Below are 20,274 nucleotides of genomic sequence, written 5' to 3'. Positions count from 1 at the left end.
AATGCACACATAATATTTATTCCTCAGGCTGAAGGAGAAAGGCTAACCAGTGACTGATCAGGCATCCACTGGGCCTTCTAGCTGCTGTATTCTGTCTGCAGTCATTGTCAGCAGGCAATTTTGCATTTTATTGATCTTTACACTCTTCAAAAAGGCTTTCATATTTTCAAGGCAGAGCTTATTTCCACTGTAAGAGTTATATTACCTTTTTTCTTTCTCTCCTTCTTTCTTCATAACACCGATAGTTAAGCACTTTGGGCTGCCCAGAGTCTCCACTTTAAAAATAGAAAATGCTACAGCCGTTCTGGCCCAGCCCCCACCTACCAACCTGTTTTCTTGAGTAGATTTCAATGCTGAAGACTTTGTCCAGTTTGTGAATAGGAGCTTCTGTAAAAGACTGAAGGGAAGCAAAAAGTAGGTAGTAATCTAGGCGCTGCTATTTGTTTTGGCTCTGGCTCTTGTCTGTAAGACACCTGGTGTTCACAGAAACGACTGCTATGTCTGCAGCTATTGCTCTGAAGGGGAACTGCATTGAGCAGATCCTCATGAAAAGAAGGCTAGAGAATATAGAGGAATGTTCTGCTGAGCGAAAAGCTAGCTGGGGTATTCTGATCAGTCAAGGTTAGTACAGCAGCCATTTCACATCTCTTGGTGTCCTGAAAGGAACTGTATTGATTTGTTTCTGTATATTAGCTTTAAATTGTGCGTGCCTTCCAAAATATGGATTCTGAACTGGAAACATATGGCATGGTAATGGGCTATAGTGCATTTTTACCTCTTAAGTATTGAAAAAGACATCTGCTGAGTCACTTTTGTGACTGCGCATTAAACATGATATGATAGTATTATTGAGTTGATTATGTAATTATAACATAATGCTTATAACATTAATCACATCATTACATTAGCAGCTTTAAAATGAATAAGTAGAATACAATAAACTTTTTGGTTCTAGGTTATTTACTTTTTCAAGTCAGCAGGTGTTTGGCATGGAAGCAGGAAAAATGCTGTAAAGTAGGAGACTTACAGGCAGTTTAGAAATGTTAAATCATGTAAATTAGACCACCAAGTAGGAAGACAGTTTATAAAGCAATGTGAATACAGCAGCTTCTTAAAGTACTGTCGTAGTTACATATTCACTGATAGAAAAATATGAATTATTATAGTACCAAAGAGAATCTATATGAAGAATTATCTTTAAAAAGAATAATGTATTAGAATAAATTTTAGTAGATCTTGAATATCATAGACAAAAGACTATTTATGTATTTAAATAAAAGTTCAGAAAGATATACACAAAATTTTATGATCATTTTATTTGGAAATTATTATTTTGGTGTTTTATAATTTTAATGTACTGTATAATCTATTTGTCAAGAAAACAATATAACTATCATTGCTGTAAAGCTGTACTTTACTACTATTTCAATTATATATATTATTTTATGAATATGCTGAAAATAAAATCCATAATTCCTTGATTTCTAAACCATAACTCTTTATTTGTTTAAGCAGTTACATGTACTATGGACCATGTGTGGGTTAACAGTCAACAGTCCAAATGTGTTAAAAAAAAATAAGATCCATGCTGGATTAGGAAACTTATGTAGCACATCAGTTCATTTGATATTTAAAAAGTGCTGAATTTGCTCGCTGGCTTTCTCAGTCATTTGTAACTGAACAAGTCACAGAACTTCTCTGAATCTCGATACAATAGAAATGGTGGCATATACTCCACACTTGGCATCCTCTAACCCTGGCAACAACTAAAATGTGGCCCACTACTACTCCTTTGTGGGTGAAGAACCTGTATTTAGCAATTGAAGAAAATTGCTGAATTGCAATAATGAATAAATGGTACAGTGAGTTGTCTGTTCCACTCAGGCTTTCTTCCCCAATCCTGGATTTTAACTCTACTCCAGCCCCTAATGTTCATTGGACAGTATTTTTTTTTTTTTGAGGTTTAGTGTGAACATGTGTAAGCAAACAGAAAAAGTCCACTGTGGAGCATCAGTGAATAACTGATTTGAGAAAATCCCATGCAGACTATGCTTGGGATACAGGAAGTTCACATGGGATAAGTCCTCGCACATAGAGCAGCCGAAGGCATGGAAGGAGCGGTGGATGGTTTTTTTAAGTGTATCAGAGATTTTATTGGAGGAGGAGCCTTGTTGTTTAATTTTTGTCCGTCTATTTTAGAAGGAGGAAGAGAGGTGTAGGGAGAGAGAAATAGAGTCCCCGATTATTTGTTGGATCACTCCCCAGAGGCTCACATAACCTGGCCAGGTCCAGTTCCTGTCTCCCACAAGAATGGAAGGAAACCAGTTACTTGAGCTATCACTGCCCCTTACCAGGGTGTTCATTAGCAGGAAGTTGAAGTCCAAACCTGAAACCTAGAATCAAACCAAGTTACTCCAGTATGAATATATGCAACTTATTTAATAGACCAAATTCTCACTGTGAGCTGAGCTTTGCAACCAGGACAGGGTGCAGAGCACAAAGAAAACATTGTGGTCTGCTGAAAGAAGAATCATGCTTCAAAAGTTGACATAGTTAAAGCTTGTAAGCCTTGGTTAGTGCCTTCTCAACAGGCAGCCTGGGAATTCCAGCTGCTTAGAGATATCTTCTCCCATCCTCCCCTTGGAGCCTGTGCAGATGGGAGCTAAAACTGGTGCTTCAGGAGCACAACTAACCATCACCCCATAACCTTCCTGTAGATAAAACACTGACTAATCCTGTTTATCCTTTTGGGAAAAAGACTAACAAATCTGTTGTTTCTATACCAAACAAGGGATGCAAAACAGCTCTGTTCTGAGTGTGAAGACATGAGAACCCAAGAGTAATCCTGTGAGTCCCTCCCTCGCTGAGACATGGCTACCGCATGAGCCTAGGTTCCTGAGGTTACTGAAGAGCTGTATCCAAAATATTCTGCATGGATTGCTCTGTGCCTTTCCCCCCCGCCTCTTTTACACATCCCTCAACACTTTTTTCCTTCTTCTATCTTCTTTCTCAAGAAAAAAATATCTTTAAAACACTATTCTGTTCAGACTTAATAAGTTCCTGTAAACATAACATGGAAAACAAGAACAAAAACACAAAGATTCATCTCATTACTGCGCAGCACAAGAGATTGAGCAGAAAGAAGATAGTGTGAAAAGGAAAGATATTTGGAGAATACATATATAGCTTACTATATCATAAGGAGCTCTGTGAATGTAATAGTAGAAAATAAAACAAAAAATTAAAAAAATTAAAAAAAAATTACCTCTAATACCAATAATCAAACTGTTGAATAAGAATGCTTGACTATATTCAGTGGAAGTCATAGAAGTTTTGCAACTCGGACTGTCAGGACACATATGCCTTTGTGCAGATGGGTTATATGCACCTGCCATGGGCCTGTCTACCAAAAGAAGACAGTGCTTTTATCTAATTATTCAATTGGTACTGTTTGGGCTAGCTGGACCTCTGGATGCTTGCATATAAACAAGAAGCATAGGATAAAAACTGATGTCTATGGAAAACCATTTAGGGAATTATAGTATAAATAATAATTAAAATGGAAACAAAATGTACACTTGTAGTTCATGACAAAAAGTTTGAAGTTCACTCTAAGTGGGATGGGATTTAGAAAGAATAGCTCTGGTTCATATGTGTAGTGCAGACTACTGTCATGGCATGGTTGGAAACAAGCATCAAACACTTGTAATAAGTCATAAGAATAATGTTACTTGGCCCAAGCTAGTCACAATGAAGTTTGAAAAACGGTCAAAGTTTGATGTATATATGACTACTGGAGGGGAAGAAGGCCTTTGTTATTGGCCTTTGGGGTGTGAGAAATACAGGGAAATCAACAATTACTCTAAGGGTTTGGGCCTGAAGTTATCTGGAGGTTTGCTGTGGCCATTTACTGCTTGGGAGGAAATTTTAGGAATGTCAAGTTAGTTTTTAACATGTTAAGTTGAATTGCCTACTTAAATAGCCAAGTAGAAAAGTTAAACAGTGAATGCAAATAAGCATTTCAGATTCAGAGGAATAGGCCTGAAGGTATGTATATACTTGGATTCACCAACATTTAGGTAATTTTTTTTATCCGTGCATTGAAGAGAAATCTCAAGAGAAGCGCAAATAGATGCAAAGACTAAATTTGAGATGATGAGGATGTAAAGGAAGTGGGGCCAAAAGCAGCAGCAATCTGTGATGAATAAAAACTTTTCAAAGCACATTAATTAGTATATGCTAAGTCTCCTGCAAATTTTTTGCACTTAAATTAAAAATACTACTTTAAGATAATAATATGATTACAAATGCTATTTAAACCATATTAAAATAGGTATAACTGGGTTAGATATTTCTATTTCAGTTTGCTTTTGGAAATGTGTTGAGATGCAAGCAAAACACATAGGAGAATCCCCTGTATTGAACTTTAAAGCAAAATTGCTGAAAGTCTTGGGAGAGATCAGGTTGGGAGTTTCAGATAAACTTTTCCCATTCCCTATCCTGTGCAGATATTTCAGGAGAGGAATAACGTGAGATGATGTATCACAGTCTTAAATGAGTTTTTCTTTCAAAATTTTTGGTTAAACTATTATTGGAGGACCCAGCATGATGGCTCAGTGGCTAGATCCTCACCTTTCATGCACGAGAATCTCATTTGATGTCAGTTCACGTCCCAACTGCTCCACTTCCCGTCCAGCTCCCTGCATGTGTCCTGGGAAAGCAATAGAGGTTGGCTCAAAGCCTTGGGATCCTGCACTTGCATGGGAGACCCAGAAGAAGCTCCTGGCTCCTGGCTCCTGGCTCCTGGCTTCAGATTGGCTCAGCTCTGGCCATTGTGGCTGCTTTGGGAGTGAATCAGTGCACAAAATATTTCTCTCTATATTTCCTTCTCTCTGTAAATCTGACTTTCCAATAAAAATAAATAAATATTTTTAGAAATATTATTGGAAAGATAAATGAAATTGGAGTCAAATTTATCTTGTATTTGTGATTTTTCAAATGCATTCTGGGTAATGTTCAAGATGTAAATTCACTACCCTCTCAAAGCATGTAGAATTATTCTGATGTTTACAGTGAAACTTGGGCTTCCAGATGTTCACTGACAAAGGTTATTGAAATAATACACTGGTGTTTGAACTCAGATCTCTGTGATGACCAAGCTAAGTATGGTGTGCTCCTGGTAACAATGATTACTAATGGTTCATTGTGATGTCTGAATACAATCCTCCAATAGCAGCAGCACTGTTTCTGAAAGTTCTTAAAACTCTTTTCTGTCTTCATTTTGGATATGCCTGGAGGGAACCATTATTTTCTCTTTGTTAAATCATTAGTGCTGTTTCTTAAGATAATCTACAGCAATTGTTTCACTTACTTGTAATATTTCGGCAGTCACATACATTAGCTGCTCATGATATAACGAAGGGCTTACAGGCAGTAAACAGAAAATCCATTATAATAAGATGCATGTAATTCAGTATAGATGAGGGCAATTTGGAAACTTTGTGGCAAAAAAAATGGAATAAAAACTTTGTGAAATTTTGAAAATATGCACAGACTCTTGAAATAATACATACTTTGTTCAAATTTTTTAAAGTACCCATGTATAATTTTAGCTCCTGAGGCACAGTTGAATCTGGTGGTTTTAAACTGGGATACCATTATTCTGAAGATATTTTTGGAGAGATGATGAGATCTAATGAGCAGGGGTAGTTTCAGTCTTTGATAAGACTGGTCTTGGCAACACCTTACTTCTCCCCTTATTCACCATGCCCTAAAGGAATTTTATGGGTTTGTTAGTCAAATTGTTTGAAAGTGTACTTTTATAAGTGTCAGTCAATGCTTGGTGATTTTTGATTTGGTTCAAACTTGCAAGTAAGGATAGGTCAGCTGTTGTTGAGTCTAAAGCTTATATAATACCTATTTGGTGGCTTCATCAAGAAACAGTGTATGCAAAATTAGATATGGGATAGAAAATCTCTGTACAAGTTGGGGTTGGGAGCAGTGTCCCAGAGTTAAAATTTTCATTGCTTTTGTGGTGAAGTGGCTTCTATTGTGAAGCATATTATTGATTCAATTTTTTTATAGCTGAGAAAATACTAAAATCTGAAATGAAAATGTTATTGCTTACCTTTTCTTTTAAATCATTGTCTGAGGTTAAGTGTCCAGCAATCTCCTCTTTTAACAATAAGGAAATATGAATGCTATCCAAATCAGAGGCGTTGTGTACCACTGCTATTTTCATTCAGTCCCGCTTCCGTGGAGAGTCTGAAACCTCCTAAACTGTTAAATGGTTTCACAGCAGCCACGGGCAGAAGTTAATTGCAACTGTTTTGCTTCATTGGAAGTCGCATACTATAAGAATAAAAGAAGTAGGAATTATCAATTCTTCTAATAAAGAGGAGCGATAAATAAGGAAAGGCAATTTTGTGGGAGTAAGTGTGATTTCTAGAAGCTGGCTTTCTTCCTGGACAGGGACAGTCATATTTCAAGGTGCTTAGAGCTGCTTAAAATGGCTGAACAGAAGCAGTGAATGACATGAGTCATTGAAAGTCATGAGTCGGATTTATCTCAGCAGTGGCTGGCTTGAAGTACCATGGGGTGATGGTGATTTAGGTAAAGTATAGACCCTCACAAGACTGTATATACCTAAAAGTGCAAATGTTTTCCTCTAGCAAAATGTTGTTTATAAAGCAGGAGGAAGACTTGCCCTATAAACTTAATGCCGGCTGTCTGGGAACTAATGTTGTTTCTAAACATAGGTAGAGTCACCTCCTGTGTCACTAGAGGGAGACCATAACAGGAGGATTAGATTAGCATGGTGAAGGTTAAGATATTTTGTAAAGTAATTTTACACTGAGTAATGTATTCTAAAGAATTCATTAGAACGTTTTTCAATTATGGTTTATGTTGTTTTCGCCTTAGTTACCCAATTAAAGTAGAACACATTTGCAAAATCATAATGTTTATCTTAAATATTTATATTTTATTTGATATTAAAAAGTTTATAAATCCTCCTAATATAAATTCTATCAATTTAGCATTGAAGACATTTGAAGAGAAATTTGTAGTTGCTGAATTTCATGTTTTGAAGAGGAGACACAGGAAGGAATAAAGGTTTAGTTCAAAACAGAAATTGGAACTTGATATAGTATCCTTCGATTCTCACATGTTACCAGATTAGTTACAGAAAGTCTTCCAAAGGAAACAAATGAGGTGGGGTTGCTCACAAGTTAAGAAGCAAAAGAAAAAAAACTTGTTGGTGGCTTGCATAACATTAGAAATTACTCCTTTAACACATTGATATAGCTTTGTTTCTTATTCAGAAAGATAAAATGCAGCATTACAATTGCTATTGGTTGAAGCATACATATAAATCATTCAGTTGCTTTATGTTGTCTGTTTAGTCAAGCTGATAGCTTTGTACAACATCTTAGTGAATGAAAGATACTAGTTATGGTTTGAGTTTCTTTAGTTTGGGGGGACAGGTTGTTCCCTAAATTTCATATGAAGTCTGCTTTATCAGTTTCTGTTTAGCAAGCAGTGCTGGGAGTTCCTTATTGTGTATCTGTATGCCAGACACTCACGGTGCTCATTTTCCTTTTCCAATTCCTGCTTCCGAGAGTGCTTTTCCGTTCAGTAGGCAGGTGGGATTGCAGCGAGGCTGGGTAACATATGAAGGGGTGCACATCCAGGCTGCCCTCCTCTCAGGCTTCTTTCAGCACCGGACTCCGTCTGATTTCTCACTCCTGATCATCTTCTTCCTCTCTTTGTATGCCCCTCTCTGTTCCACTTCAGAAAACAGTGAGAGGTTGTGGGCTCCTATACAGTGCTCGGTTCATCCAAAGGAAAAAAAAAAAAAAAACAAGACAGTGAAATTTTGCAAGCTTTTCCCCTGCTTCACGGAGTGAGAGAATGCTGAAGCAATATTCAATAAGTTTCTGCAGACTGATCTTCTTTCTCATGCCAGTGAGGGGTTACAATGATAAAACCAAAGGCAAATTACTATATAGACACACAAGTAAAATCTGGTTTCAGTTTTATCTTGTTGGACTGAAGCCTTAATGACAAAGAAAGTGACAGGCAAAATGGAAACCTGACAATCCCAAGAGGAAAACTAAGAGATGGATCTGGAGTGATAAATTTGAATACTGATATTTATCTTGTCCCTTGTACAGCTTATTTTTAAGAGATCATTTTCATTTTCTTTTTCTTTTTTTGAACACCAGCAAGTAACATAGAAATTGTTCAGAACACTCATGCAAACAATTTGATGAACAAACACATTAGAGTGCAAGGGAGGAGAGCTGGCTGGGACGAATACCAAAATAGGCCCTCAGATGCAAATACCCTCAGCATGACTGCCCCTTAAAACCTTCATAGTATGCTGGATATGAATGAGCCCAAAACCAATCTTTTCTGGAGACTTTACCAGCCCCTTCATCTAGTGAGTTCATCATGTCAGCTCATGACAATGGGAAACTGCAGGGTCAGCCTCAAATAATTCAGCATATATCTTTTAGGGATAAATTAAGACAAAAATGTAACAAACTGTTATATAAGAAGACCTGATTTTTACAAATATTATAAGTGATTGCTGACACATGCTTAAGTACTGATTGCGTAAAACTTGATTAGTTTACTACCACTCTACTACTCATTTATGTTGTCATATCGGTGTCACATATGCAAGCTATTTGAAAGTCATATTTTATTGTTTGCATATTCATAGTGAAAATCGCATATTCACAATGATAATATATTATGAAGCTCTCCAGAATTTCTATCACTGATCAAAATGTTTAATGAATAAATAAGCAATTTTAAGTTACTTTTCTTTAAGATTTATTTACTTCTATTGGAAAGTCGGATTTACAAATTTAAGGAGAGACAGAGAGAAAGATCTTCCATCCACTGGTTTACTCCCCATCTGGCCTTAATGGCTAGAGATAAGCAGATCTGAAGCCAGGAGCTAGGAGCTTCTGGGTTTGCTACACAGGTGCAGGGCCATCCTGTATGGCTTTCCCAGGCCACAAATAGGGAGCTTGATGGGAAGTGGAGCAGCTGGGATACAAACCAGCACCCAATAGGATTCTGGCTTATGCAAAGTGAGGATTTTAGCCAGTAGGCTACTGCACCAGGCCCTGTAAATTACTACTAAGGCACTATAATTCATTTTAGAGCTAGAGATTAAAAAGGCTCATTTGGGCCCAGCGCAGTGGCCTAACGGCTGAAGTTCTTGCCTTGAACGTGCTGGGATCCCATATGGTCATTGGTTCTAATCCCGGCAGCTTCACTTCCCATCCAGCTCCCTGCTTGTGGCCTGGGAAACCAGTTGAGGATGGCCCAAAGCCTTGGGACCCTGCACCAGCGTGGGAGACCCGGAAGAGGTTCCTGGTTCCCAGCTTTGGATTGGCACAGTACCAGCTGTTGCACTCACTTAGGGAGTGAATCATTGGAAGGAAGATCTTCCTCTCTGTCTCTCCTCCTCTCTGTATATCTGACTTTGTAATAAAAATAAATAAATATTTTAAGAAGAGGCTCATTTACATTAAAATATTATTTTGATGGTAACTTATGTATTTTAATTAAAACTTAGTCTTCAATTTCCTTCAAATTAGTAGTTTGATTCCCAATTTTGCCCTACAAGCAAATGTTTGTTGGTGTACATTAGCACAATTATGCATTGAATATGTAATGGCACCAGGCAACACGTAAAAGAAGTAATGTAAAAAAGCTAATAACAGTATCTCATTTCAACTTAAAGTTCAAATAATTGGGTATCCTACTTGTTTTTCTGGAAAACAAAGAAATAATACTGTGGAGACATTTTAAATTGTATCTATACATCTATTTACTCATCTTTATAAGGAAAGAAAACATGATTTCATCTTTCTCTGAAACTTATAATGCTTTAAACCTCATTTATCATTGTTCTGAAACTTCAGATTAAAATGAGCAAGAAATGGCTTGAGAATTTCACTATTTCCAGGACATACTTAAGCATATCTTTATTCTGATCGATATTTCATGACTTAATTCTCTTTGCCCTTTTTCGCCTTAAGTCAGAGTATGGGAAAAATATGAGAAAGGGACATCTGAATCATATAGCTATATTTTGAAGCTGTAAAATGATTAGTAAAAATGGCACACAATTGATTTTCCCTGAGTATCTAAGAAATAGATTCCAGTACGAGAGAACTGATTTTAATTTTTGTGCAATTAAGATTGGTGATAATTTACCTCAGATTGTAGAACAGTGTTTAGTTTTTTGTTTCTCTGGCTGATTCGTTCCTTACTTCTTGGTTTGGGTGGAAACCTGCCTCAACAATCTCTATAGTATCCTGCCACTGAGCACCTTATCTCATCACAGCAATGGGCAACTTCTTAATCTTACATTATTAGAAGAATGAAGTAAGCCGCTTCAGAGAGTTTAGCTCCAGATGATTTTAGAAGAAATGACAATCAATCAAGTAATAACAATAAAAAAAACTCACCAAAATGTATAATTTTGCAGTTCAGCATGCTGTGTGTGTGTGTGTGTGTGTGTGTGTAATCAGAGACAGAACTGCAGTTAAAAACACTGTACCTGGAAGCTGCAGCTTGAATATTATGTCTGCAGTCTGAACCTCTTGAACTTGGGCAAGTTACCTATCCTCTCTACGTCTCATTTTCCTCAGAGACATTACTAATAACAACCTCTAAAGACCAGTGTAAGGATTAGTAAAAGTACCTTTAGACTCAGTGATAGGGTACATGGTGAGGATGAGTAACTGTGTTCATTTTAATTAGGTTATCATTCATTTGCAGTTTTATAAAAGACTGTTCTATACATTGCATCCTATGGATTTATGGCTGGGGTATAACAGGCAGTGAGGCAGATATCAGTAACCATAGTCACGCAACACCGGGAAGATTTTCTCTTCAGTGTTGCTTTCATTTATTGATTTGTAACGCCATTAAATAGTTTTATTGTGTTTTTTTTTTGATTGGCCTTAATAGCGATTCTAATGAACATTATATCAAACCAGTAATTTCGATCCTGCTTAAGTCATCAGAAAAGCACTGTGTACCCCAGTATGTATTACAGAGCCACCTGCGGTGTACCATCAGGGTGAGATTGATGAAAGGAAAAGTTGTGCCTCTTGGTGGTGGCTGGGTACCAAGAGGAGTTGTGGGAGAGAAGGAAAGAGGGATTTTTGCTTAAGAGGGACCAGTATTTCTATTGGGAGAGAAGCAAAGACACATAAATGTGGCACTCTGAGTTTGTAGGGTTTCCCCAGTCCACCCACTCTTGCCACATAGAGAACCAACAACTTGTGAATGAGCACTTGGTAATTCAGCACCATTCAAATTCAGATGATATGCCCCTACCAGCCATGCTATCCCCTCCCAAGGGCCCACACAACCCCCTCTGCCTTTCACATTTGGGACTCAGCCATTTTCTGTCTTTGGCAACATGTTGTAACTTCTAAACCTCAAGGAGACCCGAAGAACTTTGAGGCCCACTGGTAGTGTTCACGGAGGACCATTCCATGCTAAAAATACAAGATTTCCCCCCTGATTTCTGTATGAAAAATCATAATAAAACAGAGGGTTTTGGGGTTTTTTGGTTGGTTAGTTGGTTTGGCTGATCCAGTGACATGAATCCTCGTCCTCTTTGGAGGATAACTCAAAACAGAATACCTGGAATAATAGTTCAATTCCCAAACTTGCATTATGACCCTTCAGATTTGGAAACTGTGTATGTGGATACTTCTCGTAAGAATCACATCTCCTTGCATATGCTAGGTATCTGGGTCACCTTATAAATGCTGAGTAGGAATAACTCACGTTACGTTGGGTTTGATTGTGTCTATCAGGGCTGACTTTGACTCACAGATTTTTGTTTTCCTTTTCGACAGGTTCCTGGGCAGATAGATCACCACTGCATGAAGCAGCCAGTCAGGGTCGTCTGCTGGCTCTCAGAACACTGTTATCACAGGTAAAACTACACATGGTTTAAAATGTGCCCTCTCTGCACATGCATAGCGCACAAGCAGAACAAATCAATGAAAAACAATAAGCATTGCTTACGTTTTACTATTGCCCTGATTTTAACTTATCTTTGGCAATTTAATAGCTTCTCATTTCTCTGAAATTTCTTCATAAACACTTTATAAATTTCTTTATAAATACATTAGTAGAAGCATATGTCTTAGTGCTTTGAATTTCTCATACAGTATATTTGCTGAGACATACGTAAGTAGTAAAAGGACTTGGGTATTACTTATTAAACGAGCATTCCACATAGGCTTACTTCCATACAACATGTACAGGTTATTACAGTCTGTTCAGATGTAAAAATTCCAAAAATAGAGAGATCAGGGAAAATGTCAGATCTATCTTGTTTGGAGTGGAGTGTCTGTGATGTGTTATAGGGTGTTGTCTATGGAAACAGTCATCTCCACCTTTGCTCTTCAGACACTCCATGGCAGAAATGAATAGCTGGTTGTTTGTTTTGTTTGTTTTTTAAGTCAAAGCACTCTGCGTTAGAGAAATTTTTTTAACTTGCAGAGTGGTCTGTGTGTACATCCCACCACACACAGGTGTTCTTCATACTTGGCGTGCATCTCGTGTTTCCCAATAGGACAGACAAAGCAGTGTTCTCAGGTAGCTGTGAAGAAAGCTTGACTACTAATGGCTGGCGCTAGGCCCACCTGGGTCCTAGATTGTTGCTTTATGTGAGCCATGGCCTAACTGTCTATTTTCTCAGCTGTGAAATGAAGACTTAGGTTGGGATGCTCCAGTTTAGATGTGCAGTTCTGTGGGAACCATGTAACAACTCTATTTTGCTCCTTACTTTACGGAGGGAAAAGAGGAGTCTAAATTCTGAAGAATTATCCTTTGAGAGGAGAGCTGTCAGGGCATTTCTCAGTGCCTGTCGCCTACCCGCTGACTGGTCAGCCAAAAGGGGACAGTGGCCATCCCCAGGGCACTGTGGGAAGCTCCTCACTGACTTCTGTTATTTGGTCACTCTGGTTCGTGATCAGCTCTCTAAACCTGCGTGTTGGGCAGCCAAATTGAAAACTTTGAAAACAAAATTGAAGTGTCTTAAAAAATTTCTACTTGTTTGTGTGGCAAAGACTTGGGACATTTGTTTCTTTATTTACTTTTCTCATTTCAAGATTCTTCATTTTTACTCTGAAATTACAGATTATAGTAATATGTAGTATATTGAGAAGATATGGTCTTAATATTTTTGCTATTACAGTATTATTATGGTTATCAATAGATAGTGGATGAGCAAAGAGAACAGGAAGACAAAAATGTCATGTTCTAATGATATTTACTGAGTTTAGTCTTAATATGTGAATTTTTTATCAGAGTATAATTTCAAGTGCTCAACTTAATTTTTACTGGATGATTACAATACAATAAAATCTAACATTTTATTATGCCAGGCACTGGTAAAAATAATTGCTTTACAAACATACTGTCATTTAAATGCCACCCTAAAATTCAAAGGTTGGGGTAATTGTCAAAATTAAAAGTTGCAGTCAGCTATCAAACCCTAATCTAAAGGATCAGAGCTCTTAATCTCTAGCCCAGATTTAGTCACAACATAAATCATGTCTGGTTAGTGATAAAAAAATTCAAAAGCAGTTTACTATAGTTTATTTTTTCCCAGTCTTGTCTGAACTTTAATTGTATAGCACCAAACAAGTAAGTATTCTAGCCCATAGCTAGAAAAGTGATTTAGCTCTATAAAAATAAATGCATAATAAAAATGAAATTATTTAAAAAAAAACCAAAGTTGCAAGAATGTTTAGAAGAGTCTATTAAATAAAGTACTGAAGTGTCTGGTGCTGATACAATAATTGGACTTCAAAATTCGGATAACTCACCACCTTGAGGCATTTGAATTACCATTTCTGGTGTATTGGAAACTGTCTTGTTAGAGATTCTTTGATCTTAAAAATATATCACTCTGTGATGACTTTTTTAATTATCAGGATTTTTTTTTTTAAAACATAAAACAATTATGTGAATAACAGTTAAGCATGCCTATAGAGCATAATGTGGCATCTCAATAAATGTGTATAATGTATATTGATCAAATCAATATAATTAGCTTTAATATCCTGAGAGAGCTGTGGAGATGCTGTTATTTAACATGTACTTTCCTTACGTCACATTTAGGGTTATAATGTAAATGCGGTAACCATAGACCAAATCACTCCACTGCATGAGGCCTGCCTTGGTGATCACGTGGCATGTGCCAGAACACTTCTGGAAGCTGGAGCTAATGTAAGTATATTTAAAAGCATGAATAATTTCTTACCTACTGACTAAGGAAATCAATCAAGTTCTCATTTTGATTTGCTTTCCTTCTTTCTCATTTACTTTCAAAAATAGTTGAATAAAGATGTGGCTCTCAGATTGCCTCAGACTTCCCACTAAACTACAAAGGATTTCCGATCACTGCATAAATGGGTAGCAGGCTGTATTGTAACATGGACATTTTCAGGTTATTTTCTGCTTTCATAATTCTAAATAGCCACGATTAAATGTCTTCCTGCCAACAGCATTTGTCCACCCTTTAGCTGATTTATCTTAGATAAATTCTCAGAATAGAATTATCAATTCAGCTGTTTTATTAAACCAGTTAGTGTTGTGGTACAGCCCGTTCAGCCACTACTTGGTACTTGCATCCTACATCAGATGGAGTTCCACTTGCTCTGTTTCCAAGTCAGTTCCCTGCTAATGTGCTTGAAGAGCAGCAGGTGATGACCCTTGCACCGACAGAGTTCCTGGATCTTGGCCTTGGACTGTCCCCACTCACAGCATTGTGATTGTTTGGGGAGAATGAGCTGACAGAAGAGAAATGTCTCTTTCTCTCTATTCCTCTCTTTCCCTTCTCCTCTCGCTGCCTCCAAACCTTTTAAAATATATAAAAATATAAATTTAAATTTTTTTCCTTAAAAATAGAGCAAAGTGGCTTCATCCTTATATCACCTCTGTATTTTGTTCGCATTATTTTTTAAGACATCGCTATTATGAATAGATATGCCATTATGACTTTCCCTTACCATACGTTCATTCCTGCAATGATCTACTGCATCTATTTCTATTTACTTCTAGAAGTTGTAGAGCCTTTTCTCATTGATGTGTATGAACTAATTGTACTGTGTCTCATTTATTGTACACATTTTTTTTCATTTGTATCAGCAGGTGGCATAACTTTCAAAAATGTGTAACTAAATTCACCCTGTATGACTTATGAATCTTACTCTTAGATTTTTGGGTTTGGTTTAGGTAAATGCAATCACAATAGATGGTGTGACTCCATTATTCAATGCATGCTCGCAAGGCAGCACAAGCTGTACAGAACTGCTTTTGGAATATGGCGCCAAAGCCCAGCTCGAGTCATGTCTTCCATCTCCCACACATGAAGCTGCCAGTAAAGGTAACTTCGCCATGAGCCCAGCTGACAAGGGGAGAATGTTCCTTTAGCAGCTTGCAGTGTTCCTCTTATCATTTTATGAATGATATCACAAGATATGCATGGGAGAAGGGGTATGTGTGGGGGCGGGCAGGAGGTCAATGTAAGCTCACGTCTGTGTTGGGTCTGCAGGTCACCACGAGTGTCTCGACATATTGATATCCTGGGGCATAGATGTTGACCAAGACATTCCTCATTTGGGCACTCCTCTCTATGTAGCTTGTATGTCACAGCAGTTCCATTGTATCTGGAAGCTTCTTTATGCAGGTATTTGTCTTCATCAAAGTCTTCTGTTTCTGTCCATATATACAATGATTTTTTTCTGTAAGCTTCTATAAAGGTAGATATCATCACTAAAAATGTTATTTTTGTAAAAGCCCTGGAACGTATGTGCATACCCAATAAAAAGAACCTATTTATTAGCAAATCAGCTTCAAGGCTTGCAGATGAATATGTACATAATCTTATTTTGCGTAAGTAGAACTATATGTGGAACAGAATCTGAAATCTCTACCTATAAAAGGTTATGAATCTAAGATTCTCAAATGTTAATACGTCACCAGGTATATATATGTATATATGTGTGTGCATATATACATGCTTATACATATACCTGTGGCTAAATCCATCAAAGCCAATTTAGAGGTAGCAACTGCTTGGAAAACTTGATGTTCTACCTGCTATAAATCGTTACCCACGTTCACAGACTTTACTGCCAGTTCGGCCTGCTTGAAAACATTTAATGCCCTTTTCCAATTACCTGAAACAAATTGATCCCCCAAGGTCCACCTTTAGCCTTCAGTGTTCCTAAGCTATTGAGACTGAGGTGATCTCTCTGTCCTGCTATAGGAGTGGGGGTTCCTGTGAGAACCGGATTGTGTCTTGTCTTTCCTTTATCTCATATCTAAGCATTATATATCTCTCTCTCTCATATGTGCTTAGAATATGTGTGTATACATACGTACATATACATATGATGAGTTAATGGACTTATGTGACACTTAGTGTGACAGTTATTTGGCTTCTGATATATAAGGCGTGTTTTAGTAACCCTTGTATGTGCTTTGTTTTCTTAGCTCCTTATGGCAGGATCTGCATCTATTACTTAATCTTCATTACGTCATTAACACTCTTAAACTTGAGCTCTGTTAATAATCGTTGACAGATTATTTCCTGTACATGTTCACCATGAAATTTCGAATAACTGATAGAGGTTATGCTGCCTCATCTTTCCTTTGTTAGGATATTAGTCTTTGCACCAAATGTATCACACTGCATTTGAAAAATATTGGAAAAATGCTGATGCTACTTGGTGGCCAATTTTTATCTTCAGGCCCTATTCTCCCATAAAATTACTATAACCCATAAAGCTTATATGATTTTTCCACTAAATATTTTGTATTTGCCTTCAAAATATTGAAAATGATCACATTTTATTGGTATTTGAAAGTATCAGGAGGGCTGTAAAGGGATTTTGAAAATAAACTGCTTATTACAGACAAAATTTGTTCCACAGATATTATTGGAAAACAAAGTTTTAAAAAAAGCCTTTGTGCATTTTGTCAGTAGAATTTCTTGGTGTTGTAACCTTTTATTTACTGGATCATAGGTTTTTTTTAATAACATGAGACTGTTAACTGCACAGATACCAAATAACATCATTTTCTAGGCTTTGCACTTAAACATAAAATATACAATAGGAAATTTCACATGTAGGATTGAGACTTAATGTTGACATTTAAAAATTGTGCTTGACATGCAGGTGTCATCAATGTTCCTTTCTGATTAAGACGCCTAGTGTCTTCATGTATTTATTAACTTACTCTGTAAGTGAGAAATGGAAGGAAAATCCAAATAATCACATGTTTTGTCTAAGTTCCCTCACATAACTTAATTAATGAGCTTTGCAAGAAACCTAAGAAGTTTATTTTCTTAAAAATAAATGTACAAAAGTAATATGTTCTTAACTGATAGTGACAGATGTGAACAAAATCATGTGCTGTTAATAAATAAGAATATGATTACTTTGGAATCACTAGAATTTAAAATTATTTTTTATTATGAGATCTGAGAGAAAACATACAATGTTAATACTTCTCCATATGTAATCAAATCTGAGATTGCATGTATATGTGTGTGTTGTTTATCATACAAAAATAATAGTGTATATGAAATAATATGTATACACTTTTCCAGTGCATAAAGGTTGTATCACAAGTAAATGTACACCCAAAATTCTAAAGTCTTTTTAATATAGGTTTTTGAACTTTTTTCAAAACTGATGTCTGCAAGCAGATACACAAGAAGTAACTGATTAGAGACAGAGCCTGGGCTGCCCCATTAGGCTCTTCCTCAATTGCCTTCCCTTTTGTGCCATGCCATGGCTGAGGGATTTGACTCTTTTGATATTTTTTTATTTGGATTTATTATCACTCCCTATTTAAATGTAGGTGCTGATGTACAGAAAGGAAAATATTGGGATACTCCATTACACGCTGCTGCTCAGCAATCCAGTACAGAAACCGTCAACTTACTGTTAGAATTTGGAGCAGATATCAATGCCAAAAATACAGACCTTCTGCGACCTGTTGATGTAGCTACCACCAGCAGCATGGTAGAGAGGATATTGCTTCAACATGAAGGTACAAAGTGTGCATGGGGAAATGGATAGACACTGAAATGTAGTTGCCTGAAATAGATGAGATGAAATAGGAAACAATGAAATAAATTTGGATTTGTGTCTGAGTATAAATGGAGTAATATTTTCAGCTTAAGCCATATCTGTAAAAGAGATTCCATGATAATTATTTATTTCCTCCTTTTATTGTATGTAAGTGTTCATATTTCTTTGACTAAATAAATTTCATTCATTCCAGGGAGGCATAATATGTGATTCTGATCTAACTCTTGCTAACTTCTCTTTGAAAACATGTCCCATTTTAAGAGTATGTACTTTGTAGAGGGTTTTTGCGAAAATATAACCAGAAAATGTTTTCAAATGTAAGACATCTAAAAGTTGAAGCCTAATTTAGAAACTATAATGCATCACTCTTAATTTTTAAACTTTGATAAAGTATGTGATTTTAAAATTTTCTTCCTTTATTATAAAACACTTTGGGGGCTTTGGTCATCTCACTTTCAAAAACCAAAATTTATCTCTAAGCTTTGAATGCAACAGTAATTTCATAAGCTTGAAACTTATTATGCTTTAAAGAACATGCATGGATTATATTCCAATTATAATAACATCCCATAAATAAATTAGAAGCACTATAAATTCTATATAAATGTTCTTAGTATGGTGAATGTACCCTTTTAGCTAACTGCACAATTTTGTAGCTTCTATGGTTTTATTTATGGATTATGCAACATCTAAAACTTTAGGGGTAAACATCAGGTTCAGTGGCGGAAATTCTGTTTGGGATGTTCACATCCGTGTCAGAGGGCCTGGTGTCAGTGCAGGTTTCTCCTTTCTGATCTAAGAGCCAGCAAGTGTGGCTCAAGTATTTGGGGACCTTTCACTCAGCAGAGTCTCCTGTATTTAACTTGGCCTGATCCTGGTTCCTGCGGGCATTTAGGGAATGAGTTCGTGGATAAAAGGTCTCTGCATCTCTCTTCCAAATAAAAATGATAATAAATATGTCAAACAATTCTAAGTTAATTCTTATTTTAATTAAGAAATACTTCCCTGTCTTCTTATAGCTACTCCAAGCTCTCTTTGCCAGCTTTGCCGACTCTGTATCCGCAACTGCATTGGGAGACCAAGACTGCATCTGATCCCACAGCTCCAGCTGCCAACACTACTGCAGAACTTCTTACAGTACCGATAAAACAGTAAAAACAAATCCAAGAAATCTGAAAATCAAAAATTTTGACTTTGTTTTATGAATACTTACTATTAAATTATGCCAAAGATTGAGTTAACATGAGTAAAGAACACCAAGGGAATCAGAGAAAAAACAACTTTCATTTTAAGTGTTTTCGTTAGTATTACTGTTTTATCCATTTCTACTCTTTTTGGGTGATAATGTATTTGTGGTATCTATGTTGTTAGTTATTCCAATATATTCTCTTGGTGACTTAGGGAAAAATGAGAAATTCTCCACTCTATGTTTTTTTTTTCAGAATGGCAAAGAAGAATGTGAATTAATAAAATTATAATTTGAATAGGATTATACTTGTCAAATAGTGGATTCACTTCTTAATTTTGGCTATGTTAATTTGTTACCTCTCTGTTTTTGATATTGACAACAGCATATGAGTACATTTTAAGAAAGAAGAATTAATATGCTTTTCAAAATAAAGATGAGTTTCATTCAAGAAACCCTCTTTGTTGAATGTGTACTTATAATCAGCAGCTCATAAAGTAAGAATAAATTGTTCCAGCCAAGCTGAGAACTTACTATCCCACAGTAAAGGGGCCTGTGATAGATACTACTGGACTATGTGTCCGTACTGGCACTGAGATGTGTGGCTCAGAGTTGCCTGCCGAGGTTATCAGAAGAGCTCACACTCAGGCATGGCCTCCTGAGGCCTCTCTTTCAGACCCTTTTCCCATTTCTGAAAGTGTTGATAGATAGTAATAGCTGCACAGAAAATGAATTTCATATTGATAAAATGGCCTTGGATCATATTCCAGGGATCAAAAGGTGAGTCCTGAGTGGTAGCAGCTGAAGATAAAAATTAAAAAGAAAAGAAAAAAAACCACCAGCAATAACTGGGACAGAGCCTTTGACCTGGTGGTTAGGATGCTTCTACTGTGTCAGAATACTTGGGTACAATTCTGGGATAAG

At 36.7% G+C, this 20,274-nt stretch overlaps 1 protein-coding gene across 4 annotated transcripts in view; it reads left to right on the top strand.

Moving 5' to 3' along the window:
• ASB5 (ankyrin repeat and SOCS box containing 5) overlaps positions 1-19,804 on the top strand; it is a 50,213-nt gene extending 30,409 nt beyond the window's left edge. For 2 of the 4 annotated variants that reach the window (XM_040966493.1, XM_040966496.1), the window contains 6 exons: positions 11,901-11,980; positions 14,179-14,286; positions 15,295-15,445; positions 15,614-15,748; positions 17,932-18,123; positions 19,184-19,804. In XM_040966493.1, the coding sequence (XP_040822427.1) occupies positions 11,901-11,980; positions 14,179-14,286; positions 15,295-15,445; positions 15,614-15,748; positions 17,932-18,123; positions 19,184-19,311 (794 nt within the window). In that variant the 3' untranslated portion in view covers positions 19,312-19,804. Of the gene's footprint in view, positions 1-191; positions 622-6,392; positions 6,613-11,900; positions 11,981-14,178; positions 14,287-15,294; positions 15,446-15,613; positions 15,749-17,931; positions 18,124-19,183 lie in introns of those variants that run through there. The other 2 variants (XM_040966494.1, XM_040966495.1) reach the window with 2 other exon arrangements.
• The last annotated feature ends 470 nt before the right edge of the window (positions 19,805-20,274 follow it).

Source organism: Ochotona curzoniae, unplaced genomic scaffold (genome assembly GCF_017591425.1).
Source record: "Ochotona curzoniae isolate NIBS_2020 unplaced genomic scaffold, NIBS_Ocur_1.0 scaffold_4505, whole genome shotgun sequence".
Taxonomy (NCBI): Eukaryota; Metazoa; Chordata; class Mammalia; order Lagomorpha; family Ochotonidae; genus Ochotona; species Ochotona curzoniae.
This window is presented reverse-complemented; position numbering and strand designations above follow the sequence as displayed.